Below are 25,685 nucleotides of genomic sequence, written 5' to 3'. Positions count from 1 at the left end.
GAAAGAGGGAAAGAAGGAAAAGGAAAAAAAGGAAAGAAAGAAAAAAGAAAGTGGGTAAGAAAGAAAAGCAGTTCTTGATTCAGTAAGATAGGGAAATGCTGTATAAAACAAAAGGCAAGCAGGTGTATCCACCATAGGATTTGACAGCACCTTTATTATGCACATGTGCATTGTAGAACAGTCAGAGAGGGTGAGTGAGAAGCATTTCCTATGCTTATTTGACTGTGGAACTCTGCTTGCAGAATGTCTTAAGGGACTAGTGTGCCTTTGGGAAATGCTGGTTTTGAGGAAGGAATTGTTGCAGTTTTTTGATTTAGAAAGTGACTACAGGGGTCCTTGTTAGTGGAGTATGGGTTTCAAAGGGGAGGCAGAAAGATGCAGTGGGCAGGGAATCTCCCACTTCTTAGCTGTGTGGCCTTGGGCAAATTTTATTCCTTTCTTAAACCTCAGTTTCCTACTCTGAAATGGGCATCAGAATGTTCCAGTCTTAAACAAGATAATGGGTATGAAAGTCCTGAGTTAACTGAGAATTGCTGTGTTGCTGGAAAGCCACTGGTCCACAAGCCAGAATTTCCTTCACCTCATTTCTATCCCCTTCTTCCATATCAGCTTCCCTGGGCCTTCTGCCCTGGGCTAACGCTGTCTCTTTGGCCCCACAGAAAGGAGGTGTGGCATCGGGATTCAAGCACGTGGTACCCAACGAGGTGGTGGTGCAGAGACTCTTCCAGGTCAGAGGTAGGCGTGTGGTCCGTGCCACTGAGGTGCCTGTGTCCTGGGAGAGCTTCAACGATGGTGACTGCTTCATCCTGGACCTGGGCAACGTGAGTCCTGCTTTCTCCTTTCCCAGGAGCCACTGAGGTACTCCTGGCCTGACCATGGACTTGGGAACATCCACATGAACAAATGCATAGACACAGATGGGCAAATCACAGGGACCAGCATTGTTCATGAGTCGGAGAGACCCACGTACAGATATGTCTGTATGCAAAGACTCCCACAAATGTAGACTCAAGTGCACACCGTGGATATAGTGCGTACTTGGACTTTGATTGACATATAGACTTCCTGGCACCTTGTGTTCATACGTACATCTTGTGTCCTTTTTCACATGCTTATAAATATATAACAGTCATGGGCAAACACTCTAGACTTTTGCCTACCAGGTGTGCACATGTGCACCATCATGAATGCCCACACATGTATACTCGGGTATGTTGCTTAAAGTCCCGCAAGTGTATGTCATACATGTAGTTGCACATGCATGTCATCTATGACAATGTGTGTGGGATGCCCTTACCCAGGCCTACCTTATAGAATTGTGATGCTTTGTACACACTCGTCTCACAAGTCCCTGTGAGCGCAGACCTGCAAATGGACACGGCCGTTCTACCCCAAAGCTCATATGCATATATACCTGTGATATAATGTCCGTGCAAACATGAGCACACACTGATTTAGTGTAAGCTTTTTATTAAAGCATCATAGGCACACAGAAGAGTGTGTGAATCCTGAGTGTACAGCTTGATGGATTACACAAAGCAAACACACCCACATAACACTGGATCATGAAGCAGAACCTCACCAGCCCCTAGAAGGCCCCTGTTACCCCCTTTTGGTGCCTTCACCCCAAGGGCAACCATCATCCTGAACTTTCTCAACAGCATAGATGAACTTTGCCTGTTTCTGAACTTTATAGACACGGAACCTTGCTCTTTTATGTCTTACCTTTTGTTCAACATTACATTTCTGAGATACATCCGTATTGTTTTTTTTTTTTTTTTTTTTTTTTTTTTGAGACGGCGTCTCGCTCTGTCGCCCAGGCTGGAGTGCAGTGGCCGGATCTCAGCTCACTGCAAGCTCCGCCTCCCGGGTTCACGCCATTCTCCTGCCTCAGCCTCCGAGTAGCTGGGACTACAGGCGCCCGCCACTTCGCCCGGCTAGTTTTTTGTATTTTTTAGTAGAGACGGGGTTTCACCGTGTTAGCCAGGATGGTCTCGATCTCCTGACCTCGTGATCCGCCCGTCTCGGCCTCCCAAAGTGCTGGGATTACAGGCTTGAGCCACCGCGCCCGGCCGACACATCCGTATTGTTGCATTTAGTTATAGATCGTTCATTTTCCTTGCTGTGGAAGATTCAGTTGTGTGGGTGTACCACAATTTATGTATTCTTTATATTGTTGATGGGCCCTTAACGGTGACTTCTGGTTTGGGGCTATTACAGGCAGTGCTACTCTGAACATTATTGCACAAGTCTTTTGGTGGACATACGAACGCACTTCTGTCAGGTATATTCATAGAAGGAGGTTTCTGGGTCCTAAGGAGATAGGTGTATTCGGCTTTAGTGGCTATGGCCAAATGGTTTTCCAAAATGATTGTACCAATTTATATTCCCTTCAGCAGGCAACTATTTTTGCACACATTCTAGATGTAGTTGTACCTGTGAAAAAATGCATGCACTCCCATCCCCTGGTGTATGCAGATCACACTTAATTGTATGTGAATAATGCACGTGGGCAAGCTTAGAACAGGGTGAGCCTGCACACCACACGCCACACTCCCCACTCCCCAAGCCTTGTCACTGGGCGGGGCTTATAGGAAGGCGGGGCACTGACTTCCTGGGTCTCTGTCTTCCAGGACATCCACCAGTGGTGCGGTTCCAACAGCAACCGGTTTGAAAGACTGAAGGCCACGCAGGTGTCCAAGGGCATCCGGGACAATGAGCGGAGTGGCCGGGCCCGAGTGCACGTGTCTGAGGAGGGTGCTGAGCCCGAGGCGATGCTTCAGGTGCCTGTGGGGTGCGGATTGGGGTGGGTATGGGGACACGCTACTCACAGCTTTCTTCTGTTCAGTAGGCAATTTGAGGTGAATTTGAGGAAAAAAAACTTCTGCTATAAACCGCCTTTTTATTTTTAAAATGCTTTTTTATTTTAATTTTTTTTTTTTAAATTTTTGAGACAGGGTCTTACTCTTTGTTGCCTGGGCTGGAGTGCAGGGGTACCATCACAGCTCACTGCAGCCTTGACCTCCTGGGCTCAAGTGATCCTCCTGCCTCAGCCTCCCGAGTAGCTGAGACCACAGGCGAGTGCTACCAAGCCAGGCTAATTTTTGAATTTTTTGTGGGGATGAGGTCTTGCCATGTTGCCCAGGCTGGTCTCCAACTTCTGGGTTCATACCATCCACCTGCCTCAGCCTCCCAAAATGCTGGGATTACAAGCATGAGTCAGCATGCTGCCCCTGCCTCACTTTTGAGGCTGTTTTTCCATCAAACCTGATCACTTTAGGGAGTGAGGGAGATCAGTTTCCTGTACAACTCCCAGACTCCCCGAGGGGTGAGGCTGGAACCCAAGGCTCTGCTGGGAGTGTGAACCGCATTCTCCAGCGGGGAGGGCCAGGTCCTTTGCAGAGCTAAGGAGGACAGTCTTTCAGCATCCCCAGAGGGCCAGCTTGGTGCTAGAACAAGGTCAGAAAGAGACCGCTGAGCCCCAATCCCCTCTTTCCTCTTCTGACTATTCCTGGTAGTTTGTGGCCCATTTAGTCACATGATGGGATTGCCAGCCATTGTGCTTTGAGGACGTATCAATAGAGGCAGGATTCACCAGGAAAAGGAGGAGACCATGAGCTCTGCTCCATGCCACTTGGTTCCTGCTTCTCTGGGGGCATCCAATTCCAGCTTTTGGAGAGAGCAGAAGGGTGATTATTATTATGGGAAGGGACCTGGACACGAACCGTGGCTTGGGAGGGACAGTGGGAGTGAAAATAGGCCCTGAAAGCACAGGAATGGCGGTTCACATTCTGGCTTAGCCACCTAATAGCTGTGTGAGTAGGTGATTTCGTCTCTCTAGACCTCAGATTCCTCTTCTGTAAAATGAGAGTGATAATCTGTGCCTCCTGGCCTGGGTGCGAGGATGAAGTGAGATCTTTTAAAGGCAGGCAGTAGAAGGTGTTCAATAGCTGTAGTTATCACAATTAGCCGGTAGACGAAACATCTGAAGAGCTGTCTGGAGGCAGAGGAGCAGGAGTGTTCTCCTGGAGTTTCTGAGTCAGGAGGACAAGGTGGAAGGGACCTCTGATGGACAGATCTGGACTTGTGAGCAGACGCAGGATGTCTCTGGAGGAGGTCAGACTCCATGGGGAGGGTCACAGTGGATGCGCTTGTGGTCCCTGCCTGCCTGGGAGCTATCCCGGGAGCCTGGCCCCTCCCTCACAGCCACCCTTCCTCTCCATCTCTCTATATCCTACAGGTGCTGGGCCCCAAGCCGGCTCTGCCTGCAGGTACCGAGGACACCGCCAAGGAGGATGCGGCCAACCGCAAGCTGGCCAAGCTCTACAAGGTGAGCACCAGATGCACTGTCCGCCTGGGCATGGGGTCAGGACAGGGAGGTAGAAGACTCGGTCTTCCCCACTCCACTGCTGTGGGACCTTGAGCAAAGCACCCCTTTGGCGGGCGGCCTCGGCTTTCTCACATCTCCAGTGGACGCACGTGTACTTCCTTTGCTTTCCTGCGCTAAGAGCATGCGATCAACTCCGGACACATCTGTGTCACGCTCACACATGAGGTCTCTCTTTCTGAGTCGCAGTTTCCTAGTCTGTAAAGTGGGAAGAAGAGCAGGATGGTTGACTTTGCGGGATTTCTGGGAGTCCACAGAGAAAATGGATAGGAAAACAGCTTAGAAAATACTTGGGGAGATACTACAGAAATGGTGTGTATGTGGGGAGGCTGTGGGTGCGGGTTACAGATAATGACTTTATTTATGATTTCTTTCTTGTGATTTTCACAACTGAATTGAGGCTCAGCTCCAGCGAAGGAACTCTCTTGGCTGAGCTCTGGGAGAAGGCTCAATCATATTTACGTTGTGCCCCAAGTATTTTCAGTAAAACAACAAAATAGGGATGTGGATTCCCCCAGTGCCAAAGAAAAACTACTTACTACGTTATTGGTTTTTTGCTGATTATGAAGTAATACGTGTTTATTGTAAAAAAAAAAAAAAAAAAAAAAAAGAGCAGTATTCAAAATATAAAAACAAAAGTCCATGCAATTTCACTAGTTTAAAAAAAAGTATTATTTTTAAAATGTGTTTTAATTACAAAAATGACAATACCCAGCTAAAAAATCAGCCTCTCCTCCTCACCAGAGAACACATCTTTGTCCAGCCACAGCTTTCTGTGCCTAATTACTTTTCCATTTCCATCTTATTTTTTTATTTTGAGACAGGGTCTCACTCTGTCACCCAGGCTGCAGTGCAATGGCATCTCACAGCTCACTGCAACCTCTGCCTACCAGGCTCAAGCGATCTCTTGCCTCAGCCTCCTCAGTAGCTGGGACTACAGATAGGTCCCACCACGCCCAACTAACTTTCATATTTTTTGTAGAGACAAGTTTTCGCCACGTTGCCCAGGCTGGTCTCGAACTCCTGGGCTCATGTGATCCCCTTACCTCAGCCTCCCAAAGTGCCGGGATTACAGACCTGAGCCAACACGCCCAGCCATTTCTATTTTATGTAACTGGATCCAAACTGTTCATGCTGTTCTGTGGTCTTTTTTCCACTCAACATGGTCGAGAATATCTTTCTATAATAAATCTCAACACGACCCTTTATAACAGCTGTATAGTATTCTATTTTATGAATGTAAGAATTTAAGCAAATCCTAATATGTTCCCACCTTTTCCAGTTGCAGACAGTCCCTCTTGGTGCACTTGTGCTAAGTATAGCATATAGCACTAAGGCAAGTTCCTAGACAAGGAACTGCTGGTCACAGGCTGAAGAATGAGTCAGTGGTTGAAAATATTGGTTCTGGGCCAGGTGTGGTGGCTCACGCCTGTAATCCCAGCACTTTGGGAGGCCGAGGTGGGTGGATCACGTGAGGTCAGGAGTTTGAGACCAGCCTGGACAACATGGTGAAACACCATCTCTACTAAAAACACAAAATATTACCCAGGCACGGTGGCAGGTGCCCGTAATCCTAGCTCTCCTCCTGAGGGAGGAGAATCACTTGAACCTGGGAGGCAGAGGTTGCAGTGAGCCGAGATCACACCATGGCACTCCAGCGTGGGCAACAAGAGCAAGACTCCATCTCAAAATAAATAAGTAAATAAACAAATAAATAAATAAATAAAATAAAAAAAGAAAGTACTGGTTCTGGAGTTAGGAGTCAGACTGCGCCTGTTTACCCAGAGCCTTGCCAACTGGATATTGTTAAACTTTTGAATTTCGACTCTTAAGATAGACTTTTTTTTTAAACGTGAATGAACTTTTTGTTTTAGAATAATTTTTAAGTTTACGGAAAAATTGTAAAGATAGTACAAAGAGTTCTGATATACCATTCACTCAGCTTCTCCTTAGCATCTTAGCATAACCAGGTACATTTATCAAAACTAAGAAATTAACGTTGCTTCAATACCATTAACTAAACTATAGACTTTATCCAGATTTCCCCAGGTTTTCATTCTAGGTTCCAATCCAGGATACCAGGTTGCATTTAGCTCTTTTTACTTTTATTCTCTTTTATTTACTTATTTATTTTCGAGACAGAGTCTGGCTCTGTCACCCAGGCTGGAGTGTAGTGGTGCAGTCACAACTCATTGCAGCCCTGACCTCCTGGGCTCAGGTGATCTTCCCACTTCAGCCTCCCAAGTAACTGGGGCCACAGGCAAGCGCCACCACGCCTTGCTACTTTTTGTATTTTTTGTAGAGATGGGATCTTGCCATGTTGCCCAGGCTGGTCTTGAACTCCTGGGTTCAAGCCATCCACCCACCTGGGCCTCCCAAAGTGCTGGGATTAAAGGTGTGTGTCACTGCACCCGGCCTCTTCTCTCTCTCTCTCTCTCTTTTTTTTTAGTAACAAGAACCTGTTTTATTTTTTCCAAATACAGATACAGAAGTTTGTGTGTTTTGCAAATATTGCTTCACAGCAACATTTCTATATACAGCACCTTCTGTTCTAATAGCGTGTAAACATAGATATGTATCCACAGGGCAATGCTGGCTCATCAAGATCCACCTTGCATACTCCTTTTTTTAAAATGGTAAAGTTGAATACATTTTCGGCAAACTATGCAGTTCCCCTCTGCCACCCAGTTCCCAAATGTTCCTTCATTTTATCCCGCCCTCCCTTCCCATGTGCAGTTACCCCGGAGTGTAGGTCAGCAGATGTGGTTCTGACAAAGCAGAAAAGGAAAAAGAACGTCTAAGTGTTTGCAAGAGAAAGCCCAGGTGTTACTCTGCAGTGCCATTTGGGGTGGGCGGTTGGGGCAAGATGGTGGAAGTTCAGGGCTGGGCGGCCACAGACACTCACGTGCTGGTTCCTTCTGCTTCGTCCCCTCAGGTCTCCAATGGTGCAGGCACCATGTCCGTCTCCCTTGTGGCTGATGAGAACCCCTTCGCCCAGGGGGCCCTGAAGTCAGAGGACTGCTTCATCCTGGACCATGGCAAGGACGGGAAAATCTTTGTCTGGAAAGGTACTGGGGACAGGGGAAGGATCCCAACTGGCCTGTAGGACCTTGGGTGGGATGTCCCGCAGCTCCCAGGAACTCAGCTCCAGGAAAGCGTGGAGTGTGGTAGAGGCGCCTGGTACAATGGATATCAGAAGTCTTGGGCTGATGCCTTGGTTTTGCACTTGACGTACTGTGTAATCTTGGGCACTTTACTTACCCTCTCTGGGCCTCAGATTCCTGATCTGGGCTAAAATAGGTGTTTCCCAAGTGCATTATAACGTCAGTTCTCTGAGACGCTAATTGGCATCCTGAAGAAATTATGTAGAAAACATTTTAACTGTATGGTCAGAGAAGTTCATGGGCCACAGTGGATTTAAAAATGTTCAAGTTTGTTTACTGTAGGACTTTTAACTTGTGCATTCACGGGGGTGCTTTTCATGAAGATGATCTGGTTTCGGAAATGCTAAGCTAGAAGTTCATAAACTCTTTGGGTACTATCTTGTGGGAATTCTCTTGGAAACCGTTGGCCCAGATGTTTCTTAGAGGCCCTGAGATCTTCTGAGAGGATCCATTAGTGTCCTCCCCTGATTCTGTAAGGCTCATCTTGGGGAAGAGGACAGAGGAGAGGGAGGCAGCAGGAGGACAGAGAGAAAGGGAGAGAGTGGGGAGAAAGAGAGAGAGAGAAACTATTATAATTATTACTCTCTAGGCCCCCTGGGCCCTGGGCCAGCTCATCGGGACCTTGGCCTTGGCAGTGAGAAGGCTGGGACTGAGGGCCAGCATTGGCTGGCCAGGAGCTCCTTGGCACAGGAATGCCCTCAGGGTGGCAGCTTCTCACTCACTGAGGAACCTAGGTCAAGTAATTTAATGTCTCTAAGACCCTGGTTTCCTTATAGATACTCAGGAACAAGATAGCAATTTTTTTTATTACTTAAGACTGTTCCGTGGATTAAATAATCTATGTATAGTTCTGAGCACAAAATACATGCTCACTAAATGGACCACAATCGTGTTGTGATTGGTGTCATTGGCCAGCCCCAGGCTGGACTCCAGGAGCTCTAGTGAGTGGTCAGCTCTGGGGGTCTCTGGCCTTGGCTATCCACTGTCTAAGAAGAGTAGGGAGGGAAGTTTGGCAGCTCCTTATCCTGGACCGTTGGAGGTCAGGATGCGGCAGGATCCCGGGCCCCTAACCCTCCATCACTTCCTCTGGCTACTGACAGGCAAGCAGGCTAACACGGAGGAGAGGAAGGCTGCCCTCAAAACAGCCTCTGACTTCATCACCAAGATGGACTACCCCAAGCAGACCCAGGTGAGTCTTAGAGGCCAGGTAGGATGGGAAGGGGTGGGTCCTGTTTGGAGGGGATGGGCTGGAGTAGGGCGGGTGTCCCACCGTCAGTGTGGATGGGGTATCTGAGGCTCCCCTGGAGACCCTTGCTGGGCAGCCCAGCCACATTCTGCTCCTCCACCTCCCCTCCCCAGGTCTCGGTCCTTCCCGAGGGCGGTGAGACCCCACTGTTCAAGCAGTTCTTCAAGAACTGGCGGGACCCAGACCAGACAGATGGCCTGGGCTTGTCCTACCTTTCCAGCCATATCGCCAATGTGGAGCGCGTGCCCTTCGACGCCGCCACCCTGCACACCTCCACTGCCATGGCTGCCCAACATGGCATGGATGATGATGGCACAGGCCAGAAACAGGTACCTTTAGGGCCTGGGGTGTGTGTGTCCAGGCCCCTCCCTCACTTTCCCCATGCACTGCCTCTTGCTTCCCCAAGGAGGTTTCTCTCTGAGGTTTGCACAATTTTGGTAGCTGAGATTCTTTGGTGTTACTTAGTTTTTACAGCCAGTGCACCCTGACCACCTACTGTGTATCAGGCCCTGGGCCAAGTGTCTTGGCCCCACCTTGTCCCAAGGAGTGCCTGGTCTGGGAGGGGAGTTGACCACAGCCACAGATCTGTGTGATCAGTGGAAGATGGGAGGGAGCACAGGGGATTGTGGGGACACAGGAAGAGCAGAGGGGGTGGTTGGTCAGGGCGTCTTGCACAGAAACGGGAACCCTTGGGTGGGGTCTCAGAGTAGGAGCAGGGCTTTGCTGCCGGAGAAGAAGAGCGGAGAGTGGTGGGTGTTCCAGGCGGGACTCGCTATGTTGGGAAAGGAGGGAGCTGTCCCAGGGGGCTAGTGCTGATGGCATCCCCAGGGAGGGGCCTTGAATGCCAGTTTCAAGGGTGTGAACTTGATCCTCTAACCAGGGGGTGCTAGTGAGGGGTTTTTCTTTTTATTAAATCAGAAATGCAACAAGCTCAGATCTATGCTTTATCTTTTTTTTTTTTTAAATAGAGACAGGGTCTTGCTATGTTGCCCGGGCTAGTTTCAAACTCCTGGGGCTCAAGCAATCCTCCTGCCTCGGCCCCCCAAAGTGTTGGAATTACAGGCATGAGCCACTGCACCCGGCGAAAATGGGTTGGAATATAACTCTAAGATATCATTAGAAGGAAAAAAAAAATCAGTTAAAAAAATAAATAAAAGAAAACTAAGCAAGTGGGTTGGAGGCAGGAGAATGAAGGTAGAGAGCTTGTGAGGAGCTTATTCTAATAGTTTAGGGGAGAGATGATGACCTTGAGACTAAGAAGGTCACCGTGGAGAAGGGGAAGAGGGGTGTGGGGTTCAGAGGTGTTTAGGAGGTAGAATCCGCTTCAGGCAAACTTGATTCCATTCCTAATGATAGGAATAACAAACATGTTCATTTTTATGTATTATTGTTTTTGGTTTGATGTTATTAGCATTCTTTCATTGCTTCAGTAGGTAGGGATAATGCAATGAAAACATTCCATGTGGGGCGGTGTGGTAAGAGCCCTGGCAGCCTGACTGTGAGACTTTGGGCAAGTTACATAACCTCTTTGAGCTTTACTTTCTCGCTTGTAAAGTAGGGTTTCATCCCACTCCATCACCTTCAAGAATGTTCAAAATCAGAGATTCTAGGATTCTGTTTCCCAGGACTTGGACAACTCCGTGTCTCCATAGCTCCACCAGGTGGCGCTGCTGGGCCTCGTGACCACTTGGAAAAAGCGGTGTCACCAGAACACTGCAGACACCTGCCAGCAGGGGTCACGCTGAGGTCGCCTCGTGGTGGCCCTGCCTCTGCAGGTGACCTATGAAATTCCTGGCAGGCCCAGCATGGTGGCTCACGCCTGTAAGCCCAGCACTTTGGGAGGTCGAGGCGGGCGGATCACCTGAGGTCAGGAGTTCAAGACCAGTCTGGCCAACATGGTGAAACCCGGTCTCTACTAAAAATACAAAACTTAGCCAGCCATGGTGGCAGGTGCTTGTAATCCCAGCTACTCGGGAGGCTGAGAGAGAAGACTTGCTTGAACCTGGGAGACAGAGGTTGCAGTGAGCCGAGATTGCGCCATTGCATTCTAGCCTGGGTGACAAGAGTGAAACCTTGTCTCAAAAAAAAAGAAGAAAGAAGAATCCGGGCAGCTCAGTAATGATAGAGATAATGGTGATATTAGTAAAACAATAATAATACTTATGATAATAAGAGCAGCTGCTACCTACAGAGCAGTTCCCTTGTGCCAGGCCCTGTGTTAGTCTTTCATGAGTAAACTCATTTGAGCCTCACAATAATTTGAGGTAGGTACTATAATTATCCCCATTTTTCAGATGGGAAAACTGAGGCTAAGAGCGATTAAACCGGTTGTCTGAGGTCTCATGGCCCGGAAGGGGATGAGGGGCCTGATTTGGGGTCTGTGTCTGGCTCCTCCCCTCACTGTACTGCTTTCCTTTGGGGCAGGGCATGGTATGAGGGTCCCAGGCGGGAACCCTGGCCGGGAGTCCCTGCCCTGCCTCCTAGTGGCTCTGTGAGTTGGGCAAACTATTTAACTCCAGTCCTAGCCCAAGTGATTAAAAGTTCATCCCATGGTCTAACCACAACCTACCATGCTGTGGTTTCCTGGCTTGCCTGAGCTGGGGGGTGGGGGTGCTGCCCGGCATCTGACCCCTGCTTTGCTGCACAGATCTGGAGAATTGAAGGCTCCAGCAAAGTACCCGTGGACCCTGCCACATATGGACAGTTCTATGGAGGAGACAGCTACATCATTCTGTACAACTACCGCCATGGAGGCCGCCAGGGGCAGATAATCTACAACTGGTGAGGTTCTGGGGCCATCAGTGTGTGTCGGGGCACTGGCTGGGCCCTGAGCAGGACTGAAGACAGACTGAGGGTATGAGGGCCTGAGGTGGGACTGCCACTCCCTGCTGGGAGAGACTCTTGTCCACAGGGCAACACACTTGCTTATTTCTCCAAACAACTTTTAAACTCTTCTTACCAAATGATTATACCTCTATTGTAGGAGGTATAGTGAGTGTGGAGAAACAAACAGAACATCTCCTGCAAATCCATGCCAAGTACTGTGCACAGTAGGGTCTATCCTCCCACACATATTTTTCAAGCCAAAATTTGTTTTATTTTTATTTATTTAGTTATTTATTTTATTTATTTTGAGACAGAGTTTTGCTCTTGTTGCCCAGGCTGGAGCGCAATAGTGTGGTCTCCCTCACTACAACCTCTGCCTCCCGAGTTCAAGCGATTCTGCTGCCTCAGTCTCCCTAGTAGCTGGGATTACAGAGGCCCACCACCATGCCTGGCTACTTTTTTGTATTTTTAGTAGAGACAGGGGTTTCACCATGTTGGCCAGGCTGGTCTCGAACTCCTGACCTCAGGTGATCCACCTACCTCAGCCTCCCAAAGTTCTGGGGTTACAGGCGTGAGCTACCACACCCAGCCCCCAAATTATTTTAAACAGAGAATATATTTACATGATTCAAAAATCAAAATAGATTATAAAGGTATTTATTGAGAAATCTTATTCCCATCCCTGTCCCTCTCTACCCCATTCTCCAGACCCCACCCCTTGTTGGGTGCTTTAATCTCTTGCATATCCTTCCGGTAACTCTTTGTGAAAAAAAAAATATGCAAATAATTTATAGCCTAGTCCCTCCCTTCCTTACACAAAAGGTAGCATATTTTGTGTATTGCCCTGCACCTTGCTTTTCTGACTCCATTCTTCCTAGAGATCAATAATGTCAGTACATAGAGAGCTTCCTCATTCTTTTTTACAGTTGTGTAATAGTCCTTTGGGTGGCTGTACTATAGTTTATTTAACAGATTCCTTGATGATGCATAATTGGGTTGATTCTAGTCTTTCTCTATTACAAACATTGCTGTGATTAGTAACCTTAAACAAACATCATTTTGAACATGCAGAGAAATGCCTCTAGTGTAAGTTCCCAGAAGTGAGATTGCTGGGTCAAATAGTAACTGCACTTGTCATTTTGATATACAGCCCCCAATTTCCCTCGATAGTGTTTGTAGCATTTTACATTCCCACCAAGCAACCTGTGAGAGCCCCTGGTTCCCTGTAGTCACACCTGTGGCTTGTGTGGTCAAACTTTTGGGCGTTTGTCAATCTTACGGTTTATAAAATGGTGTCTCAGTGTATTTTTAACTTGTATTTCTCTTACTATACAGTCTAAAACTTTTTGTCTGATTATTGACTGTTGGATTTTTTTCTTTTTTTTTTTTTTTGAGACAGGGTCTCACTCTGTTGCCCAGGCTGGAGTGCAGTGGTGCAATCTCTGCTCACCACAACCTCTGCCTCTGGGGCTCAAGCAATTCTCATGCCTCAGCCTCCCGAGTAGCTGGGACTACTTGCCACTACTCACCACCACACCTGGCTACTTTTTGTACTTTAGTATGGATGGGGTTTTGCCATGTTGCCCAGGCTGGTCTCGAACTCCTCAAGCGATCTGCGTGCCTCAGCCGCCCAAAGTGTTGGGATTATAGGCATGAGCCACCACGCCCGGCTGGATTCCTTCTTTTTTAAACTTATTTTGAAATAATATTAGACTTGCTGAAAAGTTCCAAAACTAGTACAGACAGTTCTCGTATATCCATTACCCAACGGAATATTCATCTGTGTTCACATCTTACATAACCATAGCACAATTAACAAAGCCAGGAAGCGAACATTGACACAGTACTACTTACTAATCTATAGGCTTTACCTAAATTTCCCCAGTTTTCCTATTACTGTGTGGTTTTTGTTTTGCTTTGTTTTTTGTTTTTTTTTAGACAGAGTCTTGCTCTGTCACCAAGCTGGACTACAGTGGTATGATTTTGGCTCACTGCAACCTCTGCCTCCCAGGTTCAAGCAATTCTCCTGCCTCAGCCTCCCGAGTATCTGGGACTACAGGTGTGCGCCACCACACCCGGCTAATTTTTGTATTTTTAGTAGTGATGGGGTTTCACCATGTTGGGCAGGCTGGTTTCGAACTCCTGACCTCAACTGATCTGCCTACCTTGGCCTCCCAAAGTGCTGGGATGACAGGCATGAGCCATCGCACCTGGCCCCCACTACTGTTCTTTTCCTGATCTAGGATCTAACCCAGGATCCCACATGGCATTTATTTATGTCTCTGAAGTCTCTGCATCTATGGCAGTTTCCTAGTCTTTCCTTTTTTTTTTTCATGACCTTGATACTTTTAAAGAGTACTGGCCAGTTATTTTGTAGAATGCCTCTCAATTTGACAACCCTAGACATTTAAAAACAGCTTAAATTTTTTTTCACTAGATAATACACACACCTGGCACAAAATTTTTGAGAAGACTGTTTAAAAAATTAACTGCATCAGCACATTGATATGTCAGATTTTATTTGCTTATATGACGACATACGTTGGTTATGGAAAACTTAGACAATATGCAAAGAGGTGGGGTAGAAAGGCAAAATCCCCCTGAATCTTCCCTCTAAGAGCGATCACCATGGACCTTTTGGTGAACATGTGTTCAGCCCTCTCTGCACGTGTTCACGGGAGGCTTAATCACTGACATCTTTTCCCACAAATAGGCTCTCATAACACTTGCTATGCTGCGACTTGCTTTTCCACCCAGAGAAACGTCCTGGCCACTTTTCTGCATCTCAGATTTGAGTCTCAGAGCATCTTCTCTGTGGCTGTTCAGCATGGGATGACCCAGCCCGTCTCCTGAGGGACACATTTAGCATAAGGAAATCTATGCGTTGATCAGATCTCTGTAAGCGGGCAAGATGCCAGGCTGAGAGTGGAAGTGTTGGTGTGGTTCCTGGCTCTCATTGTTCTGAGAGAGTGCCCTTCCCTCTCTATCTGTTTCATTACTGGTAACAGGGAGATTTGTAGGTTTCTCAGACTCAGGGTAAGGGAGAAGCTCAGGGCTCTGTGTACACCTTGATGCTGAATCTCAATTCCCCTTCCAGGCAGGGTGCCCAGTCTACCCAGGATGAGGTCGCTGCATCTGCCATCCTGACTGCTCAGCTGGATGAGGAGCTGGGAGGTACCCCTGTTCAGGTGAGCCCAGCCCACCGCCTCTCTGGGCTGCAGCCTGAGCCTTGTCCTTCTCTTCACTCATCTGTCTGATTCTCATCCATCCATTCGTTTGTCCATCTGTCCATCCATCCATCCATCCATCCGTCCATCCATCCATGGAACAAGTATTTATTTGGGGCTTCCATGTGTTCTACACAGCATCTGTAGCCATGGACAACAGGCAAACTACCCCTGCCCTAATGGGCTTTGCTTTCTTGGGTGGTAGTAGACATTCAACACACATGCACACCAATGGCTGTGACAGATGCAGCGAATGAAATTGACAAGACCTTGGGGAGAGAGACATGGGAGAGGCGACGTGGCTGAGCACGGATGTGGAACCAGCATGCTTGGGTTTGAATCCTGTCCTTACCTCTGGGGAACTTTGGGCAAGTCACTTAGTCTCTCTGTGCCTCTGTGTCCTCAAAATAGGGGTAATAACAGTACCATCCCACAGGATTGCTGTGAGGATTAAGAGTTAACATTTGTAAGCATTTAGAGCCATGCCTGGCATATAAGAAGTCCCTCCCTTATACACATGTGTTATGTACAAGGACGTAAATCCCGGGTAGGATCCTATTGGATTAGAAAAGCCCGCCTCTGTCGCAGGAGGGGACTGTTTTTTTTTTTTTTTTTTTTTTTTTTTCTGAGACGGAGTCTTGCTCTGCCGCCCAGGCTGGAGTGCAGTGGCCGGTTCTCAGCTCACTGCAAGCTCCGCCTCCCGGGTTTACGCCATTCTCCTGCCTCAGCCTCCCGAGTAGCTGGGACTACAGACGCCCACCACCTCGCCCGGCTAGTTTTTGTATTTTTTAGTAGAGACGGGGTTTCACCGTATATAGCCAGGATGGTCTCGATCTCCTGACCTCGTGATCCGCCTGTCTCGGCCTCCCAAAGTGCTGGGATTACAGGCTTGAGCCACCGCGCCCGGCCTGGGACTGTTCAACTGGGACCTAATGCACGAGTAGGAGTTGCTCAGGCAGAGTGAAGGAAAGCACATTCTGGTTAAAGGGTGGTACACATGCAAAGGCCCTGAGGTGGGAGGGGGCATTGGGTATTAAAGCAAGGGGAAAGTGCCCTGATTTGAGGATAGAGAGGTGCTCAGAGGGGCCAGACTACCAGAGGCCATGGTGACGATGATGACCTTGATGCTGAGAACAACAGGAAGTTGCTGAATGGTAAGTCTGAGCTGTAGTGATTTCTGGTTTAAAAAGTCGCTCTGGCCAGTAGGGGGCGCGGGAGGGCAGCAGAGCTGGTTTGTGGAGGTGAGCGGGAAGCAACAACAATTGTGTTTCCTCCACACTGTGGTAGGAGTGGGCAGGGCTCTAGATAGGAATTGGGGGTTCGTGCCCTGACGTTTGCCTATGATAGTCTGCGTGCTGGGCACTAAATGAGATGACCATCTTAGCTCAGTGCATCCTGACAACTGCCTTGGGAGTAGCATCCTTGGCTGCATTTTTCAGAAGACGAACCCAAGAGTTTGAGACACGTACCCAAGTTCTCACCATCAGGGTGGAGTTGGAGTCTAAGCCCTAACTCAGCGGTGGTGGGTCATGGTGGGAAGCGACTGCCATACGCCCGACACACGTGTGAGATTTTCTTCTGGACACAGTTAGCTGGGGCCACAGTAAGGTGCCACACACAGGGCAGGAGCAGATGTGAGGGTGTACATCTTCCCTGCCTCATTCCCACCACCAAGCCCCTGGCTGTTTCCTGCATCTGGGGTGCACTGGCTGTGCAGGAGGGAGTTTTCCAGATCTGGAATGCTCTGTTCTTACACTCTACTGGCAGTCATGCCCAGGCCTGACGTCAGCACTCTAGAAGAATGTCCACCAGCAATCCCTGTGCTTCTATTTAAGGGAATATTTGCAAACACAGGCTCTCCTGGTTCTTCGACTAGGCTGAGGGTCAGGAAGGCACATCCTCATGGAGATGGAGAGCAGCCACAGCAGCAGTGCCCTGGGGACCTCAGGCAATAGTGCTGTCTCCACCCTTCCTGGAATTCTGCTGTCCCTGCCTGTGTGTTGTCGGGTCACATTCCATGCCACACACAGACAAAAGCATGATGGCTTCGTCTGGAGGGGTGGGCCCAGTGCGACATAGAAGGACTGAGGCCTGCCCCCAAGGTCCCTGACTCCCTCTCCTGTCTCCCTGCCAGAGCCGTGTGGTCCAAGGAAAGGAGCCTGCACACCTCATGAGCCTGTTTGGTGGGAAGCCCATGATCATTTACAAGGGCGGCACCTCCCGCGAGGGCGGGCAGACAGCCCCTGCCAGCACCCGCCTCTTCCAGGTCCGCGCCAACAGCGCTGGAGCCACCCGGGCTGTCGAGGTAATTTCCAGGTCCTGGACCACAGAAGGGGTTGGCCTCCCTGAAACCTCCCAGCTGGATGACCAGATGTCCAGGCACAGGATGGGGGCGGGGGTGGCGTGGGGCGGTGAGTGAGTGGATAAGAAGCAGCTTTTTGTATTTTCCTGCCCTGGCCACAGGATTGTCTGTCTTAGACTTCCCCCTGTTTCAAGGATGCCCAGTGTCCCCTGCACACTTTGCATAGTGGAGAGCTCACTACCTACCATTCTGTACAATCGGGATGCCATTTCTGATTACATTCCAGTTGGCTACTGTCCCTTTCATGGAGGAAGGCACAGATCAGGACATGATTGCCAGGATGGTTTGAGCAGCCTAGAGGGGAATGGGACTCTCACCTCCTTTGTTCTGGGCACTCCACTTCTGTTAGTCACAATGCATTAGTGACTCATGGGAGTCAACCAAGGCCATCAGGGTCCAAAGTCTGTGCCCTCAGCTCTGATGGGCTGTGTTCCTCCAAGTCCCCACCTGAGAGCTAGCCCTCCTGGGCTATGTGGAGGGGGCTGAGGGCTTTTTGTCTGGCTCCTGATTAACCAAGCTCTACCCTCCCAGGTATTGCCTAAGGCTGGTGCACTGAACTCCAACGATGCCTTTGTCCTGAAAACCCCCTCAGCTGCCTACCTGTGGGTGGGTACAGGAGCCAGTGAGGCAGAGAAGACGGGGGCCCAGGAGCTGCTCAGGGTGCTACGGGCCCAACCTGTGCAGGTGGCAGAAGGCAGCGAGCCAGGTAGGAGCTGGGGTGGGGGGCCTGCTGCTCTCCAGGATGCAGCTGTTAGGTTTCCCTTCTTTCCTTGAGCTTGGGGGCTCTAAATTCTCCCCATGCCCCAGGGCCTGTCCCCTAATGTATGTTAAATAAAAGCAGTTGCTTTAAAATGAGGGCTATGGTCAGAGAGAAGGGGGTCTCCAGGAGCTAAAGAAAGGAGAGCCTAGCCTGGGCATGATGGCTTATGCCTGTAATCCCAGCACTTTGGGAGGCTAAGGCAGGTGGATCACCTGAGGTCGGGAGTTCAAGACTAACCTGACCAACATGGAGAAACCCCGTCTCTACTAAAAATACAAAATTAGCCAGGCATGGTGGTGCACGCCTGTAATCCCAGCTACTCAGGAGGCTGAGGCAGGAGAATCACTTGAACCCGGGAGTTGGAGATTGCGGTGAGCTGAGATCATGCTATTGCACTCCAGCCTGGGCAACAGGAGTAAAACTCCGTCTCAAAAAAAAAAAAAAAAAGAAAGAAAGAAAGGAGAGCCCAGTGTGGGAAGGAGCAGTTGGGCTGTGGAAGGAGGCGGTCCCTCACTACGAAACCTTGAAAGGTGGTAGGCAGGGCTGATAGCATCAGAGGGGCAGTGGGCTCTTTGCATCTCTAGACTCCCCATGGACAGAAATGCCACCAGCCTGCTCTGTTTCCAGAATGTGGGCCGGGAAGCTCTTCCTTCTGCCAACCTGCAGTCTTTTTACTATTACTTTGAGTTCATTCCCAGCTGCTTGATGCTTAACAGAAATGGAGAAGAGTGACTTGGTCTAAAGCAGCTCTGTGCAGCAGAACCTTCTATGCAGATGGATGTTCTGTGTCTGCCAGGTCCAATTTGGCAGCCACCAGTCACCTGTGGCTGTTGAGCATCTGAAATGCGACCAGTGGGAATTTGTGGGAATGAGGAACTGAACTTTCTATTGAATTTAATTTTAATGAATTTAAATGTAAATGGCTACACATGGACAGAGCAGGTATAGTGGAAAGAATATGGGCATTCGAATCAGACGAGATTTGTATCCTGGTCTTAACACTTACCATCTGTGTGACCCTGAGTGTTGCTTAACCTCTCTGAGCCACATCGCCTCGTTAGCTGAGTGGAGCTAATGATCCTCATCCCACAATGCTGTCGTCAGCCTCAAGCCAATAGCAGTCCTGACTGTGTCACTCCTGCCAAGTCTGCCCTCTCTGGGCCTCTATTTCGTCACCTTCCAATTCCCTCAGGCCTCTTCCCTCCGGACCTCCTGGGATTTTAGGTTGGAGGGAGAAGGGGGAGAGCAGTGGGTTGGGCTTGGGCAGGGCTGGTCCCAGGGTCTGATGAGATGGGAGAGAGGGGTGATGGCATCCCTCGGCAAACTGGCATGGCCTCCCCTCACAGATGGCTTCTGGGAGGCCCTGGGCGGGAAGGCTGCCTACCGCACATCCCCACGGCTGAAGGACAAGAAGATGGATGCCCATCCTCCCCGCCTCTTTGCCTGCTCCAACAAGATTGGACGTTTTGTGGTGAGCCCCTGCTGAGGTCACACCTCTGCTTTCCCCTCGGGAGACAAGTTCCACGGGACTGGTCAGAAGCAGAGGCAGGAGAAACAGTTCTGATGGCATGGCACAGAGGAAGGGGCCCCCTGCCAGCTGCAACCAGCGGTGCCACTCCCTCAGGGGGCAGAGAGAGGAAGCCCACCCAGGGGAGGGAAGACATCTCGCTGATGCTCTTTCTTTCCTCCCCAGATCGAAGAGGTTCCTGGTGAGCTCATGCAGGAAGACCTGGCTACGGATGATGTCATGCTTCTGGACACCTGGGACCAGGTGGGTGAAGGACAGGTGAAGGCTGTCTCTGCCAGAGGGAGTGGGAGGAACTAGACTTCCAATTCTATGATCAGTTGCTAGAAGGACCTAAAAGAGGCAGTGCCAGGTGTTGCCAGAAAAGTCTCTAGGCTACTGGAAGTCACTTCCTTTTTCTGAGCTTCCATTTCCTCATCTGTAAACTGGGAGTGGCGGTACCTTCCTTGCAGATACACTCACCTTGAAAGCTGCAAAATGCCCTATGAAGCCAAATCACATGACCTTCATCATTCTCTCCCAGGCCTTGCAGGAGCATGAACTCTTCCTTTAAATCTGTTGGCGGGGGATGTTGAACTTAGCAGCATCTTGTTTGCAGGCATAAACTGTCCAGTGTCACCTGGCGACTCTAGAGGGCTCCTGCTTCTGGTCTGAGGGCTCTTGGTCCTGTCTCCACTTCATCTCCTAGAGAAGGCCATTATGTAGGACTTCTTGGCAGGGGAAGGTGCCATTCACTCACTCAACCAATATTAATTGGGCACTGCTTTGTACCAGGTGCTTTATGTTTGAGATGCTAGGGATAGAGCAATAAATAAAGTAGGCATTTTCCTGCCTTCCCAGGGCTTACGTTCTCACGGGGGTGTCAGGTCAGTCATCTTTCCTATCAAGGTGGCTTCTCCCAGCATCCTCAGAGTTATGGAGTGACTGACCACGAAGGCATAAGACTACACTACCCACAGTGCTGCTCAGAATCCCCGGTTGGAAGATCAGGACCAAAAATGGTTGCAGCTTGAGCCATTCAGCAGTTGTCATTGATTGATCCATTGGCTACTTAATCTGTTTGTTCATCTGTTAGGGATTCAGTCAGCCGACATTTATTCAGCACCACTGTCTTCCAGGCAAATGCTGAGTGCTGAGAATCCTATGATAAGCAAAATAGATAGAATGCTTGCCTTCGAGGGGCTTCCACTTTAGTTGGGAACACATTTATAAATAAGTAAGAGAGGGCCAGACATGATGGCTCATGTTTGCAAACCCAGCACTTTGAGAGGCTGAGGTGGGCAAATCACTTGAGGTCAGGAGTTCAAGACCAGCCTGGCCAACATGGTGAAACCCTGTCTCTACTAAAAATACAAAAAAATTAGCCAGGTGTGGTGGTGGGTGCCTGTAATCCCAGCTACTCAGGAGGTTGAGGCAGAAGAATCACTTGAACCCAGGAGGCGGAGGTTACAGTGAGCTGAGATCATGCCACTGCACTCCAGTCTAGATGACAGAGTGAGATTCTGTCTTAAAAAAAGTGAGAGAAACCAAGTCTGACATTTTACTGTCTAATGCCATTTTATCAATGATAGGTGCTCTTTGAAGTAATATTTTAGATATGCATAAAAAGAGATGATACATAAAAATCAGCCAAATAATGTGACATAGAACTTGTAACAAGACTCAAAATGGTGATAGCGGTGGGTGAGTTATTTTTATTCCAAGCCGTAGGCCCATTTTGACGAAGATACACACAGACTGGGACGTGGTAGACTCTCGGTGCATATTTGTTGGATGAATAAATGAGTGAGAATATGTTTGGCCACTCATTTGTTGAACGAGTGAATACTGTTCAGAGATAACTTACGGACCTTTAGAGAAGAATCTCAAACTCAGTGCCTGATGGCACCTGGTAGGCAGTGTTAGCGAGTGAAGCAGGCTGGGATGGGGAGATGTGAAGGAGCAGTGGAGTCTGAGGCAAACTAGAACCGCCGATCTCAAAGGGGTGGCTCCTGCACAGCTTGACTGAAGTGAGGTTTGAAGGCCCAGGCTGCTAGATCCTCCAGTTTTTTAAGAGAAGTTGGAAATCTAGATTTTTATGTCACCAGTAGTTTAAAAAGACATTGTTGGCCAACACAAGGTGGTGGGTGAGCAAACAAAACATGTTTGTGGGTTGCCGGTTTTCAACCTCTGTTCCAAATTCCTCCAGTGTTAGTTCATGGGCTCTCTTAGTAAGGGCTTAAAAAGGGCTTTGTCTTTTCTGACACCTGGCCCCTCCCCAGTCTTCCTCCAGCCATGAATTTGGTCAGCACCCCTCATGTACCTTTCATGTCTCATCTCACCTCCAGGTCTTTGTCTGGGTTGGAAAGGATTCTCAAGAAGAAGAAAAGACAGAAGCCTTGACTTCTGGTGAGGACCCAAGTCCCTGGGGGGAGGGGGGTCCATTGCTTGTGGGGTGATGGGAGTGGCTTCTGTACAGGTCTGGGAATGAGCATCATTTCTAGGGGACTGATGGACAAGATAGGGTGGGGACTTCCTCCTCTGTGGCCAGCCCCTTGTAAGTCCTGCCTGGGGTAGTGAAGAACACATCAGTTCCTTCAGAAACCCTGAGGTTCCTTCAGAGGCCTCAGGGTTTCTGAAGGAACTGATCTATTTCAGTGGAAGGAAGGAACAGATGAGAAGTCTCTTCAAGTTCCCAGAATACTCAGGAGCTGAACTTGTCAAGGTTTAGATGTGGCAAAGCAGGCCAGGCATGGGACTCATGCATGTAATCCCAGCATTTCGGGAGGCCAAGTCAGGAGGATCACTTGAGCCTGGGAGTTTGAGAGTAGCCCGGGCAACATAGTGAAACCCCATCTCTAGAAAAAATACAAAAAAATTAGCCAGATGTGTTGGTGTGTAGCCGTGGTCCCAGCTACTCAGGAGGTTGAGGTCAGAGGATTGCTTGAACCCAGGAGTTCATGGCTGCTGTGAGCCATGATTGTATCACTGTACTGTAGGCTGGGTGACAGAACAAGATGGTGTCTCAAAATGAAAAAAAAAAAAGAAAGATGTTGCAAAGCAGATTCTGGGTAGCTGAATAGATCTGATTTATGAGCTGGGAACCCAAAAGTTGGTTCCCATATCTTCCAGTAGGGGACTACAAGGGAAAGTAATAAGCTTTATGAAGCAGGTTAAGCCGTAACCCCGTCCCTTCCTGTGTTCCTGAGCAGGGTGGTAGAGAACCCACGTGGGTATCATGCCTTTAAAGGAGGATGGTGCCCAGGGCAGGCGGTGGGCAGTAGGGACAGTAGGACCATAGACCACCTGTCTTTTGACCTTTGACCTACTGTCTTTTGACCTTTGACCTTCTTTGTCAACTCCTGTCCTGAGTCACCCTCTCCCTGGTGTGGGAGGCACTAAGAATTCCTGGGGTTTCCTTTTCTTGCACGTGTGTCTGCAGCTAAGCGGTACATCGAGACGGACCCAGCCAATCGGGATCGGCGGACGCCCATCACCGTGGTGAAGCAAGGCTTTGAGCCTCCCTCCTTCGTGGGCTGGTTCCTTGGCTGGGATGATGATTACTGGTCTGTGGACCCCTTGGACAGGGCCATGGCTGAGCTGGCTGCCTGAGGAGGGGCAGGACCCACCCATGTCACCGGTCAGTGCCTTTTGGAACTGTCCTTCCCTCAAAGAGGCCTTACAGCGAGCAGAGCAACTCTCCTATGTGTGTGTATGGTTTTTTTTGTTTTTTTGTTTTTTACAGTATCCAAAAATAGCCCTGCAAAAATTCAGGGTCCTTGCAAAATTGTCTAAAACGTCTGTGTTTGGGAAATTAAATTCAATAAAAACATTTTGAAGTGTGTACTCCAGTGTGGCTCAACTGTTTCCTTGTGTCCATCTGACAGTGAGAGCGAGCGTCTGCCCTGTCTATGTCCCTGGTAATTCTGAGAATGCCCAGAGAGGTGCCTAGCATTTGCCTGTGAACTAGCAGAAAAGCTGCGTCCACCCTGTGTGTGAATCCTGGTGCCCTGAGAGGCGATGCCACAGTGAGATGAGAGGTGTGTAGATTGTCCTGGGGGATACCTATGTGAAAGGAAATAGGGAGGGCCCAGGCGCGGTGGCTCACACATGTAATCCCGGCACTTTGGGAGACTGAGGCGGGCGGATCACTGGAGGTCACGAGTTCGAGACCAGCCTGGCCAACATGGTGAAAGCCTGTCTCTACTAAAAATAAAAAATCAGCCAGGTGTGGTGGCACATGCCTGTAATCCTGGCTCCTCAGGAGGCTGAGACAGAATCTCTTGAACCCAGGAGACGGACGTTGCAGTGAGCTGAGATCGTGCCATTGCACTCCAGCCTGGGCGACAGAGCGAGATTCTGTCTCAAAAGAAAGGAAATAGGTGGGGAACCAAGGAAGACTGGGAGAGCCATCAGACCCTAGACGCAGGTCTGACCCTAGGTGGAGAAAAAAGGGAGAGAAGGTTGCACAGAATTGTCTTAGTGGTCATTTATTTAATCCAGGAAGATTTGGCAAAGCTTGTCAGCAGTCTCAAAGCCAAATTCAGTGTTCTTTTTCAATTTAATAGTATAGTCCCATTTTCATTGTTTTTTACTGTGGCAAACTGTACATAACAGCGTATTTATTTTAACCATTTGTAAGTGTGTATTTCGGTAACATTGCATATACAGTGTTGTGTAGCCATCACCACTCTCTGTACCTAAACCTTTTTGATAATCCCCAGTATAAATGCTCTGCCCGTTAAATACTAATTCCCCATTCTTCCCTATTCGCCAGCCCCTGGTAACCTGTGTTTTACTTTCAGTCTCAGAATTTGACTATTCCAGGGACCTCATTTAAGTGGAATCACACAACATTTGTCCTCTGTGTGTAGCTTGTTTCACTTAGCAGAATGTTTTCAAGACTTATCCCTGTTGTAGCATGTATCAAATTTTCACTCCTTTTTGTGGCTGAGTAATATTCTACTGCATGTCTATACCACATCTGGTTTATTTAGCCATCAATGGACTCTTCAGTTATTTGTGCCTTTTGGCTATCGTGCATAAGGCTGCTATGAACATGAGCATCTGTTTGATTCAAAGTGTTCTTGAGCCAGAGTCAAAGTCAGCCAGCAAAGGAATCGTGTGTCTCCTGTAAGCAGGCGTGCCTTATCTGCCCCCTGCACTCGGTCACTGGGAGGCCTGGCCTTGGGACACATGTGGAATGAAGTTCAAAGCCAGCAGCCGGAGCTCTTATCAAGTATATGCCTTGCAGTGGAAAGTGGGCAGGGTGCATCCTCATAGCTGCCACATCCTGTAGCAGCTGCTTGGAACTTCCTTGCTACCTCTGGTTCCCACAGATTCATTCTGCTGCCCCAAAGCTATGTGGAGAAATCACTGCAGCAGCTGCCATCGCAAGAGCTGCCCCCGGATGCTCTCAAAGTTTGTGGTCTTCAGGGTATGGGAAAGGGACTCTTCTGTGCCTTCTTGGTCCCCTGGGTCCTGACTCTCTACTCATGCTCAGCATGTCACAAGTCCCTCTTGGATATTTCTATGTTGTTTCATAATCTTTTCTCCTGGGAGACTCTAAAGCAGTCCAAGGAACCTGCTGGAGGATATTCCCCAGTCCTCCCTGTCTGTCCTTTTGGTCTCTTCTCACCTTGTTTTCCCCCTTCTTGTTCTGTGTCACCTCCCACCACCACTCCATCCCCATTGAGTTATGATGTGAAAGCTCCCAAGCATATGACTGTAAAAGAACAGAAACCAGCATGAGGGATTAAATGATGGGCAGGCTGTGTGTGTGTGTGTGTCTGTGTGTGTGTGTGTGTGTTTACACTGTTGTTTCCAAAGCTGGCTGTCACCCAAATTGCCCAGGGAACTTTTTAAAAGCATGGATTCCCCAAGGGCCGTTCCTTCAGAGATTCTGATTCATCGCAGAAGTGTTGAGGGTAGTGGAGAAGAAATTTTCCGGGTGAAACATGCAGAGAAGATCAAGTCATTTTCAGGCAGAGAGTGCAGCAAGTACAGGCAGGGGGCTGTGAGGGGAACAGTGTGCTCAGGGACAGACAGCAGCCTGGAGTGGCAGGCCTTTGAGCTGAGAGGTGGGCTGGGGATTTGAATGCCATACCAAGGGTTTGGACTTGATCCCATAATGCCCGCCTTGCCTACCCCCAAAGGTTTGCTTTCATGGTCACAGCAATCAACTTGACAAAGTCCTGGTACAAAAGTGG

General features: G+C 49.0%; 1 protein-coding gene across 7 annotated transcripts in view; it reads left to right on the top strand.

Annotated features, from left to right (window-relative positions):
- Positions 1-23,322, top strand: part of GSN (gelsolin) — a 65,553-nt gene extending 42,231 nt beyond the window's left edge. For all 7 annotated transcript variants that reach the window (XM_033237593.1, XM_033237592.1, XM_033237590.1 and 4 more), the window contains 14 exons: positions 660-821; positions 2,634-2,783; positions 4,241-4,330; positions 7,323-7,455; positions 8,652-8,740; positions 8,911-9,126; positions 11,445-11,578; positions 14,721-14,811; positions 16,985-17,155; positions 17,744-17,918; positions 19,319-19,443; positions 19,666-19,743; positions 21,825-21,885; positions 22,919-23,322. In XM_033237593.1, the coding sequence (XP_033093484.1) occupies positions 660-821; positions 2,634-2,783; positions 4,241-4,330; positions 7,323-7,455; positions 8,652-8,740; positions 8,911-9,126; positions 11,445-11,578; positions 14,721-14,811; positions 16,985-17,155; positions 17,744-17,918; positions 19,319-19,443; positions 19,666-19,743; positions 21,825-21,885; positions 22,919-23,088 (1,845 nt within the window). In that variant the 3' untranslated portion in view covers positions 23,089-23,322. The remainder of the gene's footprint in view (positions 1-659; positions 822-2,633; positions 2,784-4,240; positions 4,331-7,322; positions 7,456-8,651; positions 8,741-8,910; positions 9,127-11,444; positions 11,579-14,720; positions 14,812-16,984; positions 17,156-17,743; positions 17,919-19,318; positions 19,444-19,665; positions 19,744-21,824; positions 21,886-22,918) is intronic.
- The last annotated feature ends 2,363 nt before the right edge of the window (positions 23,323-25,685 follow it).

Source organism: Trachypithecus francoisi, unplaced genomic scaffold, assembly GCF_009764315.1.
Source record: "Trachypithecus francoisi isolate TF-2019V2 unplaced genomic scaffold, Tfra_2.0 Lachesis_group16, whole genome shotgun sequence".
Classification (NCBI taxonomy): domain Eukaryota; kingdom Metazoa; phylum Chordata; class Mammalia; order Primates; family Cercopithecidae; genus Trachypithecus; species Trachypithecus francoisi.
The sequence above is the reverse complement of the archived record's forward strand: the minus strand, read 5'-3'. Positions and strand labels throughout refer to the sequence as shown.